At 37.2% G+C, this 21,335-nt stretch overlaps 1 protein-coding gene across 5 annotated transcripts in view; it reads right to left on the minus strand.

Moving 5' to 3' along the window:
• Positions 1-21,335, minus strand: part of ALS2 (alsin Rho guanine nucleotide exchange factor ALS2) — a 96,490-nt gene that overhangs the window by 20,668 nt on the left and 54,487 nt on the right. For all 5 annotated transcript variants that reach the window (XM_072617296.1, XM_072617292.1, XM_072617293.1 and 2 more), the window contains exons 9-19: positions 18,917-19,093; positions 16,628-16,799; positions 16,080-16,260; positions 14,026-14,091; positions 12,491-12,653; positions 10,958-11,089; positions 10,410-10,538; positions 5,218-5,288; positions 4,280-4,346; positions 3,754-3,956; positions 3,594-3,659 (exon numbers count right to left, since the gene is read on the minus strand). In XM_072617296.1, the coding sequence (XP_072473397.1) occupies positions 3,594-3,659; positions 3,754-3,956; positions 4,280-4,346; positions 5,218-5,288; positions 10,410-10,538; positions 10,958-11,089; positions 12,491-12,653; positions 14,026-14,091; positions 16,080-16,260; positions 16,628-16,799; positions 18,917-19,093 (1,427 nt within the window). The remainder of the gene's footprint in view (positions 1-3,593; positions 3,660-3,753; positions 3,957-4,279; positions 4,347-5,217; positions 5,289-10,409; positions 10,539-10,957; positions 11,090-12,490; positions 12,654-14,025; positions 14,092-16,079; positions 16,261-16,627; positions 16,800-18,916; positions 19,094-21,335) is intronic.

Raw genomic sequence — 21,335 nt, forward strand, 5'->3', positions numbered from 1 at the left:
TAGACATCTAATTGCCTACTGGATGCCCTGGAAGCATCCCAAACTCAACATGTCTAAAACACTTCTGCCAAAGTGATTCCCCACTCAGACAGCTCTTCTGTTTAGCTTTCAAACCTTTCACAATCTGGCCCGGACCTATCTCTCTAGCCTTATTGAACACTCCCCTGCCTCCCACATTCTACAATCCAGCCAAACCGGTCTTTTCTCTGGTTCTTCACACATCACATTCTACCTCCCACCTGGGGGCCTCAGCACGGGCTACGCTCCCATGCCTGGAATGCATTCCCTTCCTTCTTCCACCTTATAAGAGTCTCTCTCTTCCTTTAATACACAACTAATGTCCTACCCTCTATAGGAAGCCTTCCCCAATCCTCTCAGAACACTTGGTATTTACTAACTTTACATTTATGGTGTATGTATTTTTATACGTACTTCTTATTTCTCCCATTAGAGTGTAAACCCCCAAAGAGCAGGAACTGTTCGATAATTCATACTTCAATTCTCAGCGATTAGTACAGTATCTGGCAGGGTAGATACTTCATAAATACCTAATGCTTTATTGGGGAATCCCAATGGACTGCTCTTATTACCTGTTTAGCTCTCAACGTGAAAAGCAAGGAAGATCAGCAAGTCCTACTCATAAAAACCAGTGACCTAGAGACTAGACCCTGAGCCTGTTTTAAAGAAAATCTATAGTGCACTGGGGTTTTCAGGTGTTCTCAACCCAAGCCCAAAAACAGAATTATAAGATGCAAATCAGTTTTCACTGTCAGTAGTGGGGAAATCTTAGAATCACAGATTTAGAGCTAGAAGGGACCTTAAAGGCTACCCCCCACCCCCTGATTTTTAAAATAAGGCAGCTATGATTCAAAGATGGTAAGTTATTTGCCCATGACCATGCTGATAGTGCCAGAGGGAGTTTTTGAATTTAGGCTTTGTTGACTTCCGGTTCAGTACTCCAACCATGAGGGCACAATGAGGTACTTAACTTGCATAAGTTAAGTAAACAGATATCTGACAGATTTGAAATCACTCTTCATCTGCAAAGTTATATATATATTTAAACATGTAATATTTACCCAGCTTCCACCACTTTATATCAAGTTATCATTTAAATATATAAACATAAGAATGCATGAATAGATCGTAGTCTGTACCAATGGAGGGAACACTAAAATGAAAGATTCACTGGTATACTGTAAGTAAATACAGACATATTGCTAAAATAAACCTTTTTAGATAAGCTGATGCCTCCATAAAGAAAATAAAGACTTATGCCACACATATGATTAACAGCCTCAAAATACTATGACAAGAACTTAAATTTGCCTTTTAACATGTGATACAAATTTAGAGGACAAAAAGCAAAAAATCTTTACTTTAAGATAATGATAGACATCTAGTGATGAGTTATTCTCATTTAGTAAGTTATTTTTGTTAGTAGGCTGTAGTTCTTGCTTTCTTGTTGCTCTCACAATTCAAAACTCAGAGCCTCCAGAAGCTAACATGGTTTAGCAAGACTGTGGGGTCCCCTGGCTGAGGTCAGGCTGTTGTTCAGAGCACAAAGGTGGGATAAGGGAAAGAAAGGGTTTCTCTATAAACTAAAGGGAAAAGATAGCAAACAGCTTTATAGTGATAGGGTTTGTGTGCTTGGTTATAGAGACATTTTATAAGCCCAGATGGCTTGAGACTATAGCAGAACTAGAGTTCTCTGCCCCAACCTCTACACTTTAGGAGGAGGTCTTGAATTGGTATTTTCCCCAGGCAAAGGCTAAATGCAGGCAGTTGGTGTGTCCACTGTAGGACCTGAACCAGAGGAGTTGGAGCTGAGCCCTAAACAGGAGGGGATAAGGAGGCAGCTGTTTAAGCACCCTCAGATCACAAGGGCTATTTGAGATTACACTCAGGCTGAAAGGTGTTAGTGTGGGACAGCAATGGAGATGGGGACTTCCTATTTCCATGGGAAATGTTCCATGTATGGGAGAATTAGAGAGGGATCTTTGAAGAAGCATTCTTGAAGTACCCTCACCCTTAAGAAGGTGGTTTTCTGTCTTTGCTGAATTTTACTCTGGGTTGACTTATGGGGAGAAGGCCATCCTGTTAATTTCCCTCTCATTAGGCTATCCTTCTAGACCCCAGAATAACCTGGGAAGCTGCTGGGATGGTACAGAGATGTTGGACATACCTCAAGAGATACCCTGATGTTTTACATGACTACACATGTATAACCTATATCAAAAGGCTTGTGTCTTTTCAATGAGAGGGGTATGGAGAAAGAATTTGGAACTCAATTTTAAAAATGAATGTTGAAAATTGTTTTTACATGTAATTGGGGAAAAAGCAAATACTAAATTAAAAAAAAACCCCACAAAAAAGAAGATATCCTGCATGAGCACAATTGGAGGCTGGTCTACAAAATCACACACTGGGCTTGAAGCCCAACTGCATACCAAGAATATGGGTTTACTGGGTTCCATAACATCAGCCAATAGAAAATTCACCAACTCACAAAAAAAAATCCTCTCTGTTATTTGTACTTCTTTGTATATGTCAATGTTCATTTTACATGCCACTTCTGAGAAACCAGAAACCTCTTAGAGCCATTTCTGTTCTGGAGCACGTAGGTGGTACAGTGCATAGAATGCCAGGTCTGGAGAAAGGAAGACCTGATTTCAAATCTGGTCTCAGATACTTACTGGCTGTGTGACCCTGTGCAAGTCACTTAACCCTGTTTGCCTCAGTTTCCTCATGTGTAAAATGAACTGGAGAAGGAAATGGCAAATCACCGCAGCATCTTTGCCAAGAAAAGTCAGACATGACTGAAAATGACTGAACAATAAGAAAGGAGGCTGGAGGTTAGAAGGCTTAACGCAGAAAGGTAAGGTGACCAAAGTTACAATGATGACAATGGCTGTCATGAGTTCTGACTATACCTGACCAGCTAGGCAGTTGCTTGAACCCACCCAGGCTAATTTCCTTATTTCTAAACTGTCTTCAGACCTGTACAAATCCTTAAGTTGTATGCATAGCTGTTCTTTCACAGGTCTCTATTTTGGGGTTTTCCCTTGCTGCTGGAAACTGGGACAATTCCAGTATGCTGTGGTTTCTAACGTCCTGGGGACCCAGGATTCAAACCCAGGCCCTCTGCAGGCTACAAAACCTCGGAAGGATGTCAGCTCCTCAGAAGCTATTTATCAAGCAGTACAATGAACAGAGTAGGTACTTCATAACAATTTGTTGAAATTAATCAAATCAGGGCACGTCACTCTGTGTTCATTCTTTTTGGTTATACCACAGGGTGGGATAGTGTAAATAGTAGAATTAGGATTCTACTTAATTAGGATTTAAGAAAACTGGGTGTTAGTTGGGGGCTGTCAATATCTATATGATCCTGAACAAGTCACTTAACTTCCATGAAGACTGGACTAATAACCTCAAAGGTGCCGTTCAGTTCTAACATTCTAGGATTGACAAGTCTTGAGCATTTCTATAACTGAAAAGAACTAAAAGATTTCCTTCCTTCCTTGAACATAAAGGAATACAAATTGTCCGCCCACCCTCATTCCAAAAGATGAGATATGATGTTTTCTTACCCATCTTCTAGGCCATTTCTGAACATGCCATTATACATCTTTCCATCAGTCCATTTCAAAGTCCCTCTGGAATGAAGTACATACATGGATTATTTCATTTTAGGACTCTGTACATATATCACTCTCCTATTTCTTTCATCCCAATTTTTTAACATGTTACCTGCCATGGGGTTTCCCTGAAAGCCATCGTCCATCATAAACAGCATCCTTTAATCGGGGGTCCTTGTAGAAAGTATATCTGGCACTTCTTGAAATAGGAGGTTCTTGCCTCTGAACACTGCTTCCACTTGCATAAGGGGGAAAATCGGACATGCCTCTGAGAGCCTGGTCCACAGCCTGGCTTATAGCTCGTAACCATTTAGTCTAAATGGAAAAATGTATAAGAGTGAGGCAAAGCAACAGCTCACAGCTTTGAACAGTTGCTTTTGTTGGTATGAGAACTGCTTCAATCTCTTAAACCTTTTTTGGAAATGTGAACTGTGTGTTGCAGAATAATTCAACATTCATTACTATACTTTAAAAGTTAGCTGTCAAAAAAGTCACAAAGTGTGAAAGTTCAGTTCAGTGAAGGTTTATAGGAGACCTCATAACTACAGTCAAATAAAATCAAGTCGTGTTTGTTTGAAGACAAATGTCTGGATTGACCACAGGCACATACGTACATGAATGGCTGGCAAAGAACTTACTTTTTCCTGTGGTGTTGATGAAACAAGAATAAATTGTTCTTCAGGTGTAGTTATCTTTAAGCCATTTCTAACAAGGAAATAAGACAAAATATAGTCATATGTTACCATCATGTAACTACTGAAATACAAAAGACAACTTCCTGTACCAACTAAAAGGTAGGAAGAAACCAAAAGAATTTGTTACCCTTGAAAAATTTTGGGTAATGTGATTGTCTTAAAGGACTTAATCTGAAGTTATCATCATTACCATCATCATTATTATATCTATTTACAGAAGGAAGAACATGGCATCTTATTTCCTATGCAATATCACAGAGGAATGACAAGGGAATTCCTTTCCAGGGGTAGGGAACCTGAGGCCTCAAGGCCACATGTGGCCCTCTAGGTCCTCAAGTATGGCTCTCTGACTGAATCCAAATATCACAGAACAAATTCCCTCAATAAAAGGATTTCTTTTGTAAAACTTGGCCTCAGTCAAAAGGCCATACCTAAGGACCTAGCAGGCCACATGTGACCTTGATGCCACCAGTTCCCCACCCCAGTTTTATGCCTTTATAGTAATAGCTTAGCTCCTATACCTATTACTTTATCAATCTGGTATTAATCTTAAAATGTAATCTATTGTCTTAAAACCTAGGAAATTAAATTTTAGAAGTAGGCAGAGAGAATAGAACTAGGTAGAGAAATTAAAGGAGGCAGCCATATGGCTCAGTGGATAGAATGTTGGGACTAGAGTCAGGAATACCTGAGTTCAAATGTGTACTCAGACACTTACTAGCTGTGTGACCCTGAGCAAGTCACTTAACCTCTCTGTTTGCCTTAATCCAATGGAGAAGGAAAAGGCAGTATCTTTGCCAAGAAAACTTCATATTGGGGTCCCAAGGAGTCATATGTGACTGAACAATAGAGAGAATAAATGTGGGAGGAAAACTACTTACACACTACCAACTTCTTCTGAAATAGCTTCCACCCATAGAGTAGACAAGGGGAAAATATGGTGTGTAGAGAACTAGAAAAGAAGACAAAATCACACAGAGCTGATTGATTGATTCATTCAACAAACATTTACAGAGCATCATGCTAGGCCAGACAACACTGATAGGCATGGCCAGCTATTACAAGGGAAAGAAAAGTCCCTGTCCTCAGGGAACTTCACGGTGCTTTGGGGGAAACAACATAAACAGGGAAAAGTGAATACAAAATATGTACAATGTAAATACAAGATAACTAAGGACACAGGACAGCAATAGCACAGAGGCCACAGATAGCACCTGAGAAAAATTAATTTCATTTTGTGAAACATTCTATTCTGTACCAACCACAGACATTTTGTGTAACTGTTTCAGTCATGTTACTTTGTCTTTGAGGTCAGAAGTTCATAGGTTTAGAACTTCAGTTTTCCTCTCTGAGTTAAGTTTAAAAGTTCAGTTTCCCCATAAATCACTTTAATTAAAAGAAATCTCTTATTTCTATTCCACTAGTTTTAATTTAAGGAATTCTGGTTTGTTATTCATGCACCACCAACTAACCCTGCAGGAGGGCACAATCAATGAGCAATAAGATGGAAGGGGAGGGGGTTGCTAGTCCTGCCAATCATACTGTCCCCCACATCTATGATGCTTCTGACTTTGTAACCCATCATATTGTTCTTCCCATCTATGCTGGTGCCTTCTATTTTTCTGGATGCTTCTCCTACTGTAAAAAATGATCTGTCTGCCTTCATTTGGGGTCTTCTTGGCTTGCTGAGGAGCTTTTTAATTTCATAACCCCTTTTAGGATAACTGCTAGCCTTACCAATAAACTGAACATGCACAGAACCTTGTGCCTCAATTTACCTTCATTCAATTGTGACACCTGGCAAACACGAAGGAACTGGAGGAGGAGGCTGATCCTTAGAGCACTGTCTTAGGAGAACCCCTTCCACAGTGGTGAAATTTTCATAGGGTGGAGGAGTGGTGTGGATTTCTCCACAGAGGACTAGAGACCTACCTGACTTGGCCCTCAATCCCAAATTTTCTGAGCCAAGCTAAGGCCCCCACACTCTTGGGGAAGTTACAACTTTGCTTGTGTCTTACTATTCTGTTTGTGTTTAGTACAACTGTTTGACAACAATTGACAATTATGTAATCAGGGGAACACTCTCTCTTCCCCTATGCCCAGAACACAGTAATGCCTCTTTAAGAAGTGGTTAGGGAAACTTGGAAGCAGGGGATTCTTACCAGTTAAAAAAAGGAGGTGAAGGCACGTATTATGGATGCCCCTTCAGGGAAGTCAAACAGTAAATTACAGGCCAATCATTGCTGTTAGCAGGAGGGGAGGTTAAGTCCAGTTATAACTGGTAAGTAGGAACTGAGCAGTGCTTCCCATTCAAGAAGGGGTTGGGGAAGTTCAGATTCTTCCCAGTTGGAAAAGGGGGTAAACGAAACCTAAAGCCAAATTAAAGATACATAAGAAGAGTCCTAAATTTGGCTTAAAAAGGGACTTCTACTTGTGGACGCTGATTTTTAAGTGTCAGCGTTCTTGTGTCTATCTTGTCACATTTGTTTTCATAAGCTAAACTAGCTGGTTTTTTTGGGGGGGTCTGGTCAGTTGAAGGAGAAAGAGTGAAAATACTTTTCTTCAGAAACAAAGTCTTCCTCTGTCTTTTAACTCTGGGCAAGGTAGAAGGTAGACAAGAGACATATAAGAGGGAATCTTTGGTCCCACTTTGCAAAAATTTATGGCATTATAAACTAATTAGAGACTAAATTTATAACTGAAATGTGAATGTTTTTACAAATGCTGAAATGTTTTAGTGAGTTTTGTAAATCTTTGTTGACTTTGTTTTAAGAAAAAATGAGATCATGAAAGTTATAGGGAAACATTTAGAGCTTTTATAACTCTGTCTCCAGAAAGTGACATATTTACTGTCTTAGTGCAAGAGGGAAGGTAATTTCACTGATCGGAGAAAAGTGAACCAAAGGTAGTTTGAAAACAATATAGTACAGAAAAGCTTTCCTTTTTGCTTAAAAAGGAAGCAACATATAGGATGACATTTGAATGTGTGGTAGGATCAAAATGAAGGTTTGTTTTTTTTTTTTTAGAATGGGGGAGATTAACTTCTGACCAAGATGGCTGCCTGAATAAGGGAAGGGAAGGCAACACAGCTCTGACATGCCTACTCTAGCAAAAATCTAAAAATCATAACACATGGAATGATGACCAAGAAATTTAATGAAAAGCTATAGCAAGTGACTTCTTCCAACTCAGAAATGCAGCTAGAAAAGCTTATGGGTAATAGGTAAAGGGGTTTTTCTCTCAGTGTAACCAGAGATGGGACACAGACATGTAGCCTGTAAGACTGTATTCAGAGGCTGCAGGAGCAGAAACTTCCACCACACTGGGAGCTACCAGAAGTGGCGGTGACCAGCACGGTTTCAGCCACATTCTCCAAGTGATGGGGGTCTGAGTTCCCTAGCATTCTGTTCTGAGATGCCATGGAAGCCCCTGAAGCAGCCAAGGGGGCTTCACCCTGGAAGGTAGAGTTTGGCACAGGAGCCTGGATGAACTGGGCTGAGTAGGGCTAACGGCCCCACTCAAAAGTACCACAGGAAGCTGAACCTCGCTCTGGCACGAAGACTGATTTCAGAAAGTTAGCTGGAGACATCAATAAACTGAAGAAGGCACTGACCAATACAAAAAATTGTTGCAGATTCACAGATACCCTAAAATTCAACTTTCAAGGAAAGAGTTACTCCAAAACAACTCCAAAGCAGAAATACAAAAGAAAAAATGGATTTCCATATGGACACCATTAGAAGAAATGAAACAAGAATTAAAATGTAAAATAAAAGCTACAGAGGAAAGAAATGAAAGAACAGTTTATAACAGATAAACTTTACCCAAGTGATAGAATCCTTGCATATTAGAATGGACCAGAGAAAAATCAATTACCACGAGACAGCACAAGTATTAGAATACAAAAAAAGCTGAGAAAAGTAGGAGAAAATGTAAGGTATCTGTTATGAAGAACAAATGACCTGGAAAAAAGATCAATAAAAGAGAGTTTCAAAAAAGGAGTTCAAGTGCCAAGGAAACACAGGCAAGATCAAACTAAACCTAGCAGTTTCTATTATAAACAAGAGATCTTAGAACAGAATATACCAAACAGCAAAAGAGATAAGCTTATAACCAAGAAAAACTTAGCCTGCAAAGCAGAACATAACCCTTTAATGGGAGAGTACTTTTAAGCATTCCTGATGAAAAGTCTGAAACTGAGTGGGTATTATGAATGTGAACAGGAGAGTCAAGAAAAACCTAGAAGGGTAAATTTGAGCAACTGGAAGGGGCTACATGCATTCTAATGGAAGAAATGTATCTCTTTAAAAAATCTTATTGTCCTTAAAGGGCATTGAGTTAAATAGGCAAAAAGAGGAGGACTGGGGGTAGATTGGTTGAGTTTTAAAGGCAGGGGGAAAGAGAAGGTGTAAAAGGAATACATTAATGTAGAAAGGAAGAAGAAGGGGGTGGAACTTGCTATTTCTCAGAATTGGAGTGTGTAAGAAGAGTAAATAAACAGGAAGGAAAGAGCGGCAAGGGCAAGCATCAGACAAATCTCACTCTTATCTGACAGTAATTAAACATATTCACACAAACACATATGCAGTTTGGTACGGAAACACACAGAACTCAACAAGGAAACAGGCAGGGAAAGGGAGAAGGAGAGAGTTCAGAGGGAGAATAATACTTGGGAGGGAAGAATTGCCAAGTAAAATAAACTTCCTCATCTTGAAGAGTCAATTAAATGGAAAAATGAAAAGCAAATAACTAGAAACTAAGGGGTGTCCATCCAACGGAACATGGCTGAACCAATGATACTTGCAAGTCATGGAGTACTCCTGCACTGTAGGAAATGAAGAACATTTCAGAGAATCCTGAACATAGGAAGAAATGCAGAAAGCATGAACTGAAGGGAGCAGAACCAGGAGAACAACTTATTCTAGGACAACACTGTCAAGAAAAACAACTTGGAAAGACATAAACACTCTGATTAAAGCAAAAACCTACTACCTTCTCCAGAGGACTGATCATAAAATATGTTACCCACTTCCTGTTGGATGCCAAAAAGGATACATTTTTGTACATTCCCTGTGTGGATTTGTCTTGTTTGACTATGCTTACTTGTTAGAAGGGTTTCCCCACAACCACTACCATTTTTTAGTTGGGAGATGAGGTAAGGCTATCGTTATATCCCCCCAAAAGAAGGCCATCACAACATTTTAAAAATGCCCAGAAAAGAAAGAAGCAGGCCAGTTTTAAAAGTAACAAATTGAATTTATTACAGAATTTTTTTTTAAAAAGCAAGAGGGATGAAATGAAAATTCAGTTTTACATACAATCCTCTTTTTGTGTTCTGCTGTGTATGGAAACGCTTTTTTGGGAGTGTTTAAGTTCAGAATAAGAAAACCTAAACAAAACAATAATGAGAGAGATCTGGGCATATGTGTAAGCAATGGGGAGGAGAGGATCCAAAGATACTGAGAGGAAGAGTGGTTAAGGAGACTGGAAATTACAAAGAAAGAGGAAGCTAATTGAAGGGCAAGTTCTCCTTGAGGAATAAGCAGAGGATGGGATCAAGAGCACAGCAGGAGTTGGGAAAGAGAAGGGCCATGTTCTGAGAATGAGGAGGAGGAGTTGGAGATATTATTAAGGTGAGTTGAAATACAGAACTGAGGAGAAGAGTTTCATTGTGGATGGCCTCATTTTTCAAGGGAAGTAGGGGGCAAGAACCTCTGCTGAGAAGGGTAAGGTAGAAAGTGAAATAGGGAGCTTGAGAAAAAAAGAAATGGTTTGGAACAGAGAATAAGAGAGTCAATCAGGGAGGAGAAAAAGATTGGAGTATAGCGAGGGCTTAGGTGAGACTAGACAACACTGTACCAGACTGTACTGGACCCAGTTAGCCAAAATCTAGCCTATCAAATAAATGCCAAATGTAATTAACTAAACATTTCTGTGATCATTCAACGAATTAGTCCAAAGTTTTTGGCAATAGAAGCTATAGATGTTTCAAAAAACCATCTGTATCAATTAAGATAGGCATGCTGTTCAATCTACTAGAATGTGTTGTAAGAGGCTAGAAAATTTGGCTTACCTGGGCATGGACCAAAGAATCATTAAAGAGAATGAACCAATTCACAGAGAATCTACCAGCATGTTGTAGAGACAATGCTCGATTACTACTCTCACAGATTAGCCTACGTTCTGGCTTCCTCAAGGAATCCTGTGATTAAAATGAAAACGCAAAACAAAATGCTTCAGGAAAATTTTGAAAGATTTATAAGTAACCTACAAACATATTCTAAAAGATGAAACAAAAATAAATAAAATGTGCTAATCAAATGTAAAATAACTGGTTAGATCTGAGAAGGATTTTAAGGTTTTCATAAAATTAAAGATCAAAGAAAAATAAAAAATTCACAAGGATCAAACAAAAAATGTGTGAAATTAAATAGGCTGTCAAGGAAAAAGATTGATAGAGACACAGAGCATCTTTTGCTATGAGATTTAGGCATTCTGGAAAAGGTTGCATTGTAGCATCATCATCATCATCATAAACAGTAGGGGGTGGGGGTGAAGAAAATTACAGCAGTAATTATGAAAATGCCTGCTGTTTGCAAGGTGTGATAGCAGGTGCTGTACCGTCATTTTCCCAGGGAAAGTCTTCCAGAAGCCCAGTGTGTATTCTGCTTCCTTCCTTTTCCTGCCGAGATGGAGAGCAAGAGTCTCATAGCAAGAGCTGGAATCCTGCAGTTTCGGGTACTCTGGAGATGTCTAAAGGTCAACAATTAAGAAAAATAAATAAGAATGTAAACCAAGTCATCCACAAGCTAAGTCAATAGAATATAGAATATACTTTAGAGAGACAATTCATACTAAGAACATACAAAGAAGTATTGAGACTTGAAGGGGTTGGCTGTATTTTAAGTAGCAATCGTCAGAAATAATAAATTCTATTATGCGGCTATAAGAATGAAGTCAGGATGCTAACCTGAGGGGAAAGGAAAGCAGAGGAGAAACACTACAAGTAAGGAGATATTGGCTGAAGAACATGAGGAAGGGGCCCTTGAGGTAAAAACAAAAAAGAGAAAGGTGGGGGTATCTCTGCCTCATAGAGTTAGTTATCTAGGTTTATGAAATTTGATCAGGTACCAAATAAACTTAGAGAAACTAATTTATGAATCTCACATGGTCCAAGGTAATAAATTTAAAAACTAAATGTTTTGGTTTAAGCAAAGACAGTCATTAAGACAATTCATAGGAAATAACTTCAAATAGATGGTATTAAATGAAAAGTCAGAAGCTTATAAACTGATTTTAAATAGAGTTGTTTTCGGAAACAAGCCAATTTAACCTAATGAGAGGACATATTATGCAGGAAAGGTTTCCATTAAAATGAATGTCAAAATTACAACTGTGAGGCTGTCCAGGACACTATTCTTTATTGAATGTCAAGAGTTTGGGCAGCTCAGCCATTATTAATTGATTAAAATTTCAAAACTGAGTTAGCAGGGGATGCAACTAGGTACATCTCAGTATTGCAGCACTGGCTGACAAAAGATTTTGAGGGGATTAAAAAAAGCAAAGGCCCCAAATACTGGTTATAGAGTCATTCTAGAAGAGTTAGATCTTGAAGTGGGGTGTAGATCCCAAGTCCTTAGCAGATCCACTGAAGTCACGGCTTCTCCTGACTAGTAACAACCACTTGGAACAATTCTACCTCTGAGCTGCTGCTTTTTATGATGGTGAAAGCTGACCTAGTTGAGACTGCTCAGCACTTCTCCAGATACGGTGCTGAGGTGAAGTTTCAGCGCATACCTGGGCTGTGTTATGACTTGTAGCCTAGAGGCTTGCTGGGATGTGCCAAAAAAACACCTGTCAGGCCTTTTTAGAGCAGAACTGGGTGAAGGATAGTACACACTTTAAGTAGGTCTGAACTACAAAGACAACATTTGCATAAAATGATGACAATTAGCACTAAGGTGAGAGACACTATGAAAAGAAATCTTCTACCAGGTTACCAAGAATTATTTATTTCATTCCTAGGCTACATTAAGTCACGTAAAAATCAGTATCAGCTTAGTCTAATTAGTGACTTTGTGGAAGCAGAGTACAAATACAGAAAAGGAACTAGAATCTGAAGTCTTTAGGTATGTCAAAGGAAACAGAGCTTACCACTTCAAAACAAGTAGCAAGCTTTAGCAAAACTCGAGCATAATTATGAAGACGTCTGATTGGCAAAAAAAACAAAGTGTTTAGCACTTCCACCAACTGGATGTTTTCATCATTCACCTCTGATAAATCTTGTAATAACTCCTGGTTTTTATTTAAAAAATCCCTAGAGAGAGAGAAAGAAAGAGAGAGATTTGTTCAACAAATATTTGAGTACCCACTCAGCATATTGTTTGTACAAGAAAAATAACTATCTTTTTTCCATCATGATACTTCATACAATATGACACATCGAGACTGTGGAAGAAAGGCAAAACCCACAACTGACTAACCCTTGATACAATTAAAAGGGTTTTGTTCAAGAAATTTAGTTGGCAGTAATAATTAAGAATATTTTAAGTTTGGAACTTTTTGTAGACTTCGGATACTGACAAATTTCATGAAATTAATCTCTTAAAAAGTCATTAGATATCTCTAATTTTAAATTAATAAGATTTTATCTTGTTTGCTTTGTAAGCTGGCTGGCTAAATTATACAAAACTAGACAGGATCAGAATGATGAATTTCGGCACTACTTTTTAAAATCAAGACTAATATATCATAGTTTTAGCAAAGTACTAACTAAAAGAAAATTAAAATATTCTAAGTAGGTTTTTTAAAAAAATATTTTACTTTGGCAATCCATACGTATAAACAGACTTGAAAAAGAAATTCCAGAATTCTTTCTTCTGGTAAATCTTAGTCTGCTCAGAAAGAAGAAGAAAAAATACAATTTAATTAATATATACTGCAAGGTCTAAGGCTATTTTTAATCTACTTGCTTTTCAGTTTTCTCAATAGTACTTGAAGTCCTTTTCTCTGTAATTTGTGTTCTTGGGCTTATCAAAGACAATGCGGATAGAACAAGAAAGTAAAGGAAAGATACATTTGAATCTAGCAGTTCTGTCTGATACATAAGATATGTAGGTAACTAAAAACCAAAAGGTAGGCACTAGAAGATAAATGGTCAAAGCACTCATCAGAAGAAGAAATGCAGCTGTCAACAACCATGTGTAAAATGTTCTAAATATTGAGTGCACACTGACGCACCTCATGCTTCACCTCATACTCAACAAGAAAAGGACATTCTAAGGCCCAGGTACACAGAGGTTCAACTTAGATTATAGGAATCAAAATAATGCAAATCACATGCAATGTCAAAAAATGCCAAAATCTCTTCAAGCATAAATATTTATTCATCCTTGAAATGTTTGGTAACATTACTGAGAGCAAAAGACACAATACAAAACTAATCTTTAGCCAGAGGCTTAGGATTTTACATTCATTGACCCTAATAAGAGAGTTAAAAAAAGGCAATGTCCTCATTGAGAAAAAAATAAAAGACTATGAATCACTACATATAATTTTGGTTTATTTGTTTACCTGAGTGACCAAGCAAGACAGACTTTCCTGAACACTAAAAATATAGAAGTAATTTCATAGAGAAGCATTTCTGGTTTTTAAAATAAATATTGGAAAAGATTTATTTATTTACTTACATAGCTGGTTTGGCAAGAAGCTGGAATCCTCCCATAACTACAAAATTTGTAATAGATGTGCAATACCTTTAACAGATAAGAGAAATATACACATCATTGTTGAGATCAGAATTTTAACAGGTCCAGAAGACAGTTATTTCTGTTAGTACTTCCCCAGTTAAAAAGTTTTTAAAATGTTATGTTTCTGACATTTGTGAGTGGTAGGGTATTTGTTAGTAGTGGAGAGTATGCAGGCCATTCATTTGCTATTACAGAGTAATCAGAGGAAAAAAATCATATAAAGGCAGATCTGTTAACATGAAAAATTTAAACATATCTAAAAGTCATATATCTAAGAGCTAGAGTTAATATGATAATGTAGTTAACAATTATTTGCAAACATCACTACAGTAGTGAATAGGCATAGGATTAAAATATGAGAAACTGTAACTTCTGAAAATACGTTTTAATCTAAATATTTGATGTTATATTTTAATTTTCCCCAATTAAATTTCTTTGGAAAGGGATAATGATAATGAGATTCAAAAAAGCTATTTTGAACTTCTATCAGCAAGACTAATTTATATGAACCTAGGAATCATATAGAACTTATAAATTATTTTTTATCCATACAATTTGCTGTTTGAATCCTGATATATAAAAAATGCAAAATTAAAAAGCAAGGTAAGATACAAAATAATGATAATAATCATAACTAGCATTTATACAGCACTTTAAAGTTTGTGAAAGATTTCACAAGTATTATTTCATTTTACTCTCACAATCACCCTGAAGGTAGGTGTTATTATTATATCCACTTTACAGAGGAAGAAACTGGAGAAGACTGAGGCTCAATGTCTTGTCCAAGGTCACACAACTAAGTATCTGAGACTGGATCTGAACTCAGGTCTTCCTGATTCCAGATCCAGTCCTCTAGCCAGTGGGCCAACTCACTGCCTCTATATAAATAATGGGGACTGGTAACAAAAACTCAGAATTAGTAGATGGAAAAAAACAAAACAATTAAAGGAAACACAGAGAATAAAGAAAAAAATTTAAACTCCTCCAGTACAAGTAGAACTTCTTACAGAAAGGCAAAAAAACAACATAAGGATAAATGTTCATATTGCTGAATGTGTCCGGAGAACATATTATAATCTTTTGAAGTATGATAGTAGGGTTTCAGTGATTTTAAAACAGAATTTTCATATCTGTGATGGGCTTAAAAAGAAAACAAGCTAATGCATTTTCTGTTTGAGGAGTATCTCCCCAAGTAAAAACTGTTAACATACTCAATTTTAATAGTCAGTTTTGCTTAAAACAAACAAAAATCATGTGGAAGGCATTATCAACTCGATTCTAAAAAAGTTTTGAGGGACTACATACAGGCCAAAGTTTGGACTTTGAAAGGTTATCAATTTAGCAAAAACATAAATGTGTTTAATTCCTACGTAAGATGTTGATACAAATAAAGGAAAAGAAAAATTTCAAGTTAAAATTGCTAAATCCATTTGCAGGCATTTGGAAAACATGAAAAGAGTTAAAATGTATCTGCATTCTTAAACTTGAGTTAAAAAAATAGCAAAGCACACACAAAGGAATGCTGCCTAAGATGCCAGAACAGCTCCACATTTATAGACAGTAGCTGGTTGCAAAATTGGTTTTCTTTCCAAATTTGAGTATAATTCATCTAATGGAACAGAATTGCTCATTTTGAAACGAGATTCATTTGCTAAGATTTATTATAAAGTACACTGTATCTATATTTAGCATTCTTGGTATCATCTATGATATCATGCTACAATATATTGTTTTTGGGGGGAGTGCTTACATAAGAACCAAAGTCTTCATTTTTTTTTAATCATCAAAAAAGTTTAGTCCTTAGATCTCTCCCCTCTAAAGAAAACTAAATTTAATAATGCAAAACAATAGGTGGCTTAACATTAAAATACTGCTTTGCAATTTATATTACCTTATGTCACTCTCCCTAATCTAGTCTCTTCTGATTAAGGAGCTGTTCTCCTTGGCAGAATAACCCTGCAGAGATTGAACATGACACGGGACTGGATACTTGCTCTGTATAACTATCCAAGAAGAGACTTGCATGCTTCAAGATGGCCAAACTCCTGGCTTCCTTAATCCCATGAAGGAAGCTGCTCAGTGAGGCTCCATGCTGACCAATCAGGTAACACAGCTTGCTGAATCTGCTTGCTACCTCCTGCAACAGCTGGACTGTGCTGGTAGAGCCCAAGTTTTCTGTAATTAAAGAGAATACAATCTACAGTGATATATATATATACACACACACACATATATACACCAGAAAAAGCAACTGAGGTCAAATATTTTTTCATAATATTATAAATCTGTTCTCAAAAAAGCTTGTCATTTAATGACTAGCAAGAATGCCATACTGGTAATCAGTACACGAATCATTTTCAACAAATAGTTGTAAATCATTCAAATTATATATTCATAAGTTTAAATACGGCCAAGCTATATATTTACAAGTAAATGTAAGGAAGAGTGGGGAGAAAGAAGTAAATCAAACTTTTAGTAAATTTCCTATAAAAATTATTTAAAGAGATTTAGAACACTGAGGACTTGGGGCATTTTCACTTACCTATACTGAGTAGGGGCCTGAGAATCTGGGATTTAATATCACTTAGTTTTGAGTAGAACCGTCTTTCTGTAGTAGCCAACTCATGTAGACTGGCAATATATCCCATAATATTTTTGTCCACCAAAGCTAGGCAGCTGTCCTTCCCTGCTGTCACACTGCTTATGTACCCAAGCTGAAGCAAACGAGTGGAAAAAGATTATAGGCTGAAGATAATTTGCTCATGGTAAGAATTATTCAAACTGTCTTTTGTTTCTTTTTTATCCAGACCTGTGATTTTACTGGTATTGTGATTTTACTAGTATTAATAGCACCCTGTGAGGAAACTCTTTTGCAATGCACTTAAAAGTCTTAGAAAATTGTATGAATCACTAAGAGGCTGAGTGACTGGTCTAGGGCAATAGCCAGAATGCATCAGAGATGTGACCTGAAATCAGATCTTCTGATGCTAGGCCAGTTCTCCCTATCCATTAAACCATAAACTCTTGTGAGTCACATTAATCACAGGACCACTCACACACTGGACCTAAGGACAACATAAAAACAGTCACAGTGGGATAATTTTGAGAGAGATCTCAGCATCCTTTCTCCTGCATGGAAATGAAATTGGAGGAAATATGTAAAGACACACTGCTATGTAAAATACAAAAAAAATACAAAGAATCCAATAGTCACCTTCTGAAGGAAACCCTAAGAACAAAGTTCCCAGGAATGGCCAAAATCCAGAACTTTCAAAGAAAAAATACTGCAAACAGTCAGAAAGAAAGAGTTCAAATACCGAGAAACAACAATGAGCATCACATAAAATTTAGCATCTACTACTATAAAGGCGTAAAGAGCATGGAATATGATATTTCAAAAGGAAAAAAAATATAGATTTATGATCAAGGATAACTTATGAAGCAACACTAAGTATAATCTTACAAAGGGAAAAATGAATCTTTAATGAAAAAACGAGTTTCCAAGTATTCCTGATGAAATGATCAGAGCTTAGCAGAAACTACAAAAAGCAAACATGATAGTAAAGAGAAACATAAAAATGCAAATACAAGCAAGTAATTGGAGAAGACTTTATAAGGATGAAGGGGAGCAAGGAGAGAGATGATACAAATGCTCCCTAAGAACCATCAGGGTGCCACAGAGGGAGTCAAATAATATGGATGTGGCCCAGGAGTATTTTTGTCATGTTATGACGATCTTAAAAAGAAAAACGCAAAGTGTATTGGAGGGAGAAGCTTATACTAGGGAAGAAAAGGAAAAGGAATTCAGGAGGATTTATTTTCTCACATAATTGCGGGGCATAAAAATCTATCAACTGAACCTCATTTTGAATTGATGCAGGGTAAAGTAAGCAGAACCAGAATAATGTATACATAACAACACTGCAAAAACAATTTTTAAAGACTTAAGAACTACACCACTATTCTAGAGGGCCAATGAAGTGAGAAGAGGATAGATGCTTGTTAATTTTGTAAAAATTATTTAAAAATAGATATTTATACATGTACATGCTGCCTCCTCTTGTTAAACTGTGAGCTCCTCAAGGGCAGGGGCTGTTGCAGGTTTGTCTTTGTAGTCTCAGTGCTAGCACAATGGAAGGCACATAGTACGTACTTAAATTGATCACTTCATTGCTCTAATTTAATTTTGAGGAGGAGACTGATATTAGTGGTAAGGGGAACGAGAAAAAACAGTGTGAGGGAGCATATTGTTTAAAGAAGAAATGGGGAAGCAAAGAAATTTGCAACTAAATCGAAACAGACAGTAAGTAAAAGAATGGGGGGAAGGGGAAGAGAGGATGAACAGGAGCAGTGAGAAAATAAGTCGGCACCAAGTTCCATCAAGTCTGTTACTGGAGCACTTCATACCACTGCTGCCACCAAATGCCCCCCAATTATGTGAGAAAATAAATTCCCCTGAATTCCTTCATATATTCTAATTCTAGCTGAGTATATCCTTCTCTGAAAGCTCCAGGGACACAATGAAAGATTTTTTTCTGATCACTGAAACCAACCTAGCATGAGGTTATTCTTAAAGCACATGCACACACATATGCACATGCCCACACCCACACATACGCACACACAGTTCAAATTCAGCCTCAAATACCTACTAGCTGTGACCCTGGACAAGTCACTTAATCCTATTTGCCTCAAGTTTCCTCATTTGTAAAATGAGCTGGAGCAGGAAAGGGCAAACCACTTTGCCAAACGGTGGTCACAAAGAATTGGACATGACTGACGTGACCAAACAACAATTATTATTGTTATTGCTGTTCTAAGATGTACTTACCTTACTACAGGATACTAGCTGTGTTGCAGTCTTAGTACAAGTACTAAGAATATCACTTTCTACAGGTTGTTGCCGGCCACTGTAATACAATCCAGGCTGGAAATCATCTGTGTCTACTAAAAAAAGGGAATAATCCTGCCCAGCAGCTATACTCCAGATTCCATTTTCCTTGCATACCTACAGTTGGAGAGGATTATTTTCAGTTTCAGATGAATGTCAACTAGAACTTTTGTATCAGATCAAATCAGAAAACCACCTCTATGGTATGCTGTTTCTAGCAATAGCAAAAACATTCACTACTTCTAAAGAATGGAGATCTCTAATAATGCATTCACCCAAACATAGGACAAAAAAAAGTCTTTTAAATTGGGTTTAGGCTGCAAAAAAGAAGGAATTCCTTTTGTAGTCCTTTTATTTACCTTACATATTAAAGCAGAGCTTTTATTACAACCTGAAGCACCAGAATCTGAGCAGTTTTAACATAGCTGACCTATATAGGAAGCCCCAGCCCACTGCCTTTGTTCCAAGGCAAGGCACTTGTTGAACCCTGCTAACCCTGTGGAGCTCACCCTACAGGAGACATAAAACCAGATCAGGGAACAGAGTGCCTTTGATCTAGAAGCAATGGTCCTAACTCCCTTATGCTGTTTTTGGTCTTGTATGCCCAGAGCTTAGTACATATAATAAGTTTTAAATAAATGTTTGTTGATTATCTAAACCAACCCACTGGTGTTCAACCTCAAGAATAGTTCTTCTAGCCTGCTTGTGAACCACTTAAATGGCTTGGCCTGGCTGTGCTAAGTTATGGGATGAAGTTCTGCCTACTGGTAAACTGTTCTACACTGGACTCCTCTTGTATGAATATCCTGGACTTTGGACTCAACTCCATCCTCTGGAATCATGGTATTTGAATAACCTTCCCCACAGTGGCTGACCACCTGGCTATGATTTCTTGCCAGCACAGAACCTCAATATCTGCCAGATCCCTTGGAGTCTGGCTTATATTGTTGTATTTTTAGTCCTGTCTTCTTCTGACTCAACCCAATTGTTACCACCTCACACCCGGTATGACTTCACTTCCATGTCTGATTCCTGGAATCACTATGTGTTAATTTTATATGGAATGAAACAAAATTATAAAGGGCATTTTCTTATTTTTAAGTTGATTCAATCTAACCCTCCCTTCCTCCAAAATCTTGCTCCAAAAAAACCTTGCTCACAAACCAATTAGAATAAACTTAAACTCCTTCCTACACCAGATCCTTCCTTCCCCCCCACTGCCACCTCTACCTCTCTCCCCTAACTAAAACAAATTCAGACATTTCAGTGCTATGTTTAAGATATCAAAGACCATGATACTATATTTTATAAGTATGGTAAAAAGGCTAATTATTTCTTTTTGTTTCAAGGCTAGTCATACCCAAAGAATTTATCATCTAGTGGCTAGCTTCCTGGTCATAAGCCTGTTCCAGTCTAGCTAGGCTGGTTCTCATAAAAATATATAGTGAAAAATATGTTCTCTCTATCTTTAAGTTTAGGCTAGATGGCTACTTATTCACCCCTCAGGTGGGAATCGGACTAGAAAACCCCTCAAGGTCAGTTCTAAAATTCTATGATTCTAACTCTAAAATATCAAGTAATTAAATGATTAGAAAAGAAATAGATTTTTAAAAAATGGCTTGTTGGGAGGATTGGGAGGAATTACTGATTATCTCTAATTTTCTACTTGCCCAAACAAATGACAAATATGCCATAAGAACTTGCTAAATTCTGACTTGTGACAGATTACAAGTTGAGATAAATAATAGATTAAATAGCTATTATAAAGACATTCAATAAATGTATTTAAGATCAATTAAAATTTTTCTAATATATCATTGTTCTCTAATTGCTTCATGTAAGTATTACCTTGAGTAAGGATACAAATCCCTTGAACACAAAAACCATGGCACAGACTTCAGTTCAGGGTAAAGCAGATCAATATCTGCAAAAATGAATTATGGGGATGATGGCAAAATTATTTGTAATCTGTAACAACATTTGAATAATTTTTAGAAAATCAAGGCAACCAACTTTTCTGTCCTTTAAGGGTTCTTAAAGGAACTGAAGACTGATTGTACCTCAGAACAGTGCCACACTAAAACCCTTCATACAACTAACTACAGTCAAAAAAATCACTTCTCATCTTCAGAAAAAAGAAAGAGTCCCTAAGAAGATAAGTATATGTATGATGTAAGGGCCAAATTAAGTGGATTTTTAAAATATATAAATTTCTAGAAAGTTTACAGTAAATTGCAAGTGATGGGCATTTGCTTTGATGTTGCAAAACCCAGAGAAATACACAGTGGTTAGCCCATAGTAGGCTCTTAATAAATGTTTTTTGATTGACAAAAAAATTTAGGCTCTGAAGTTTTAAAAA

Source organism: Notamacropus eugenii, chromosome 6 (genome assembly GCF_028372415.1).
Source record: "Notamacropus eugenii isolate mMacEug1 chromosome 6, mMacEug1.pri_v2, whole genome shotgun sequence".
NCBI lineage: Eukaryota > Metazoa > Chordata > Mammalia > Diprotodontia > Macropodidae > Notamacropus > Notamacropus eugenii.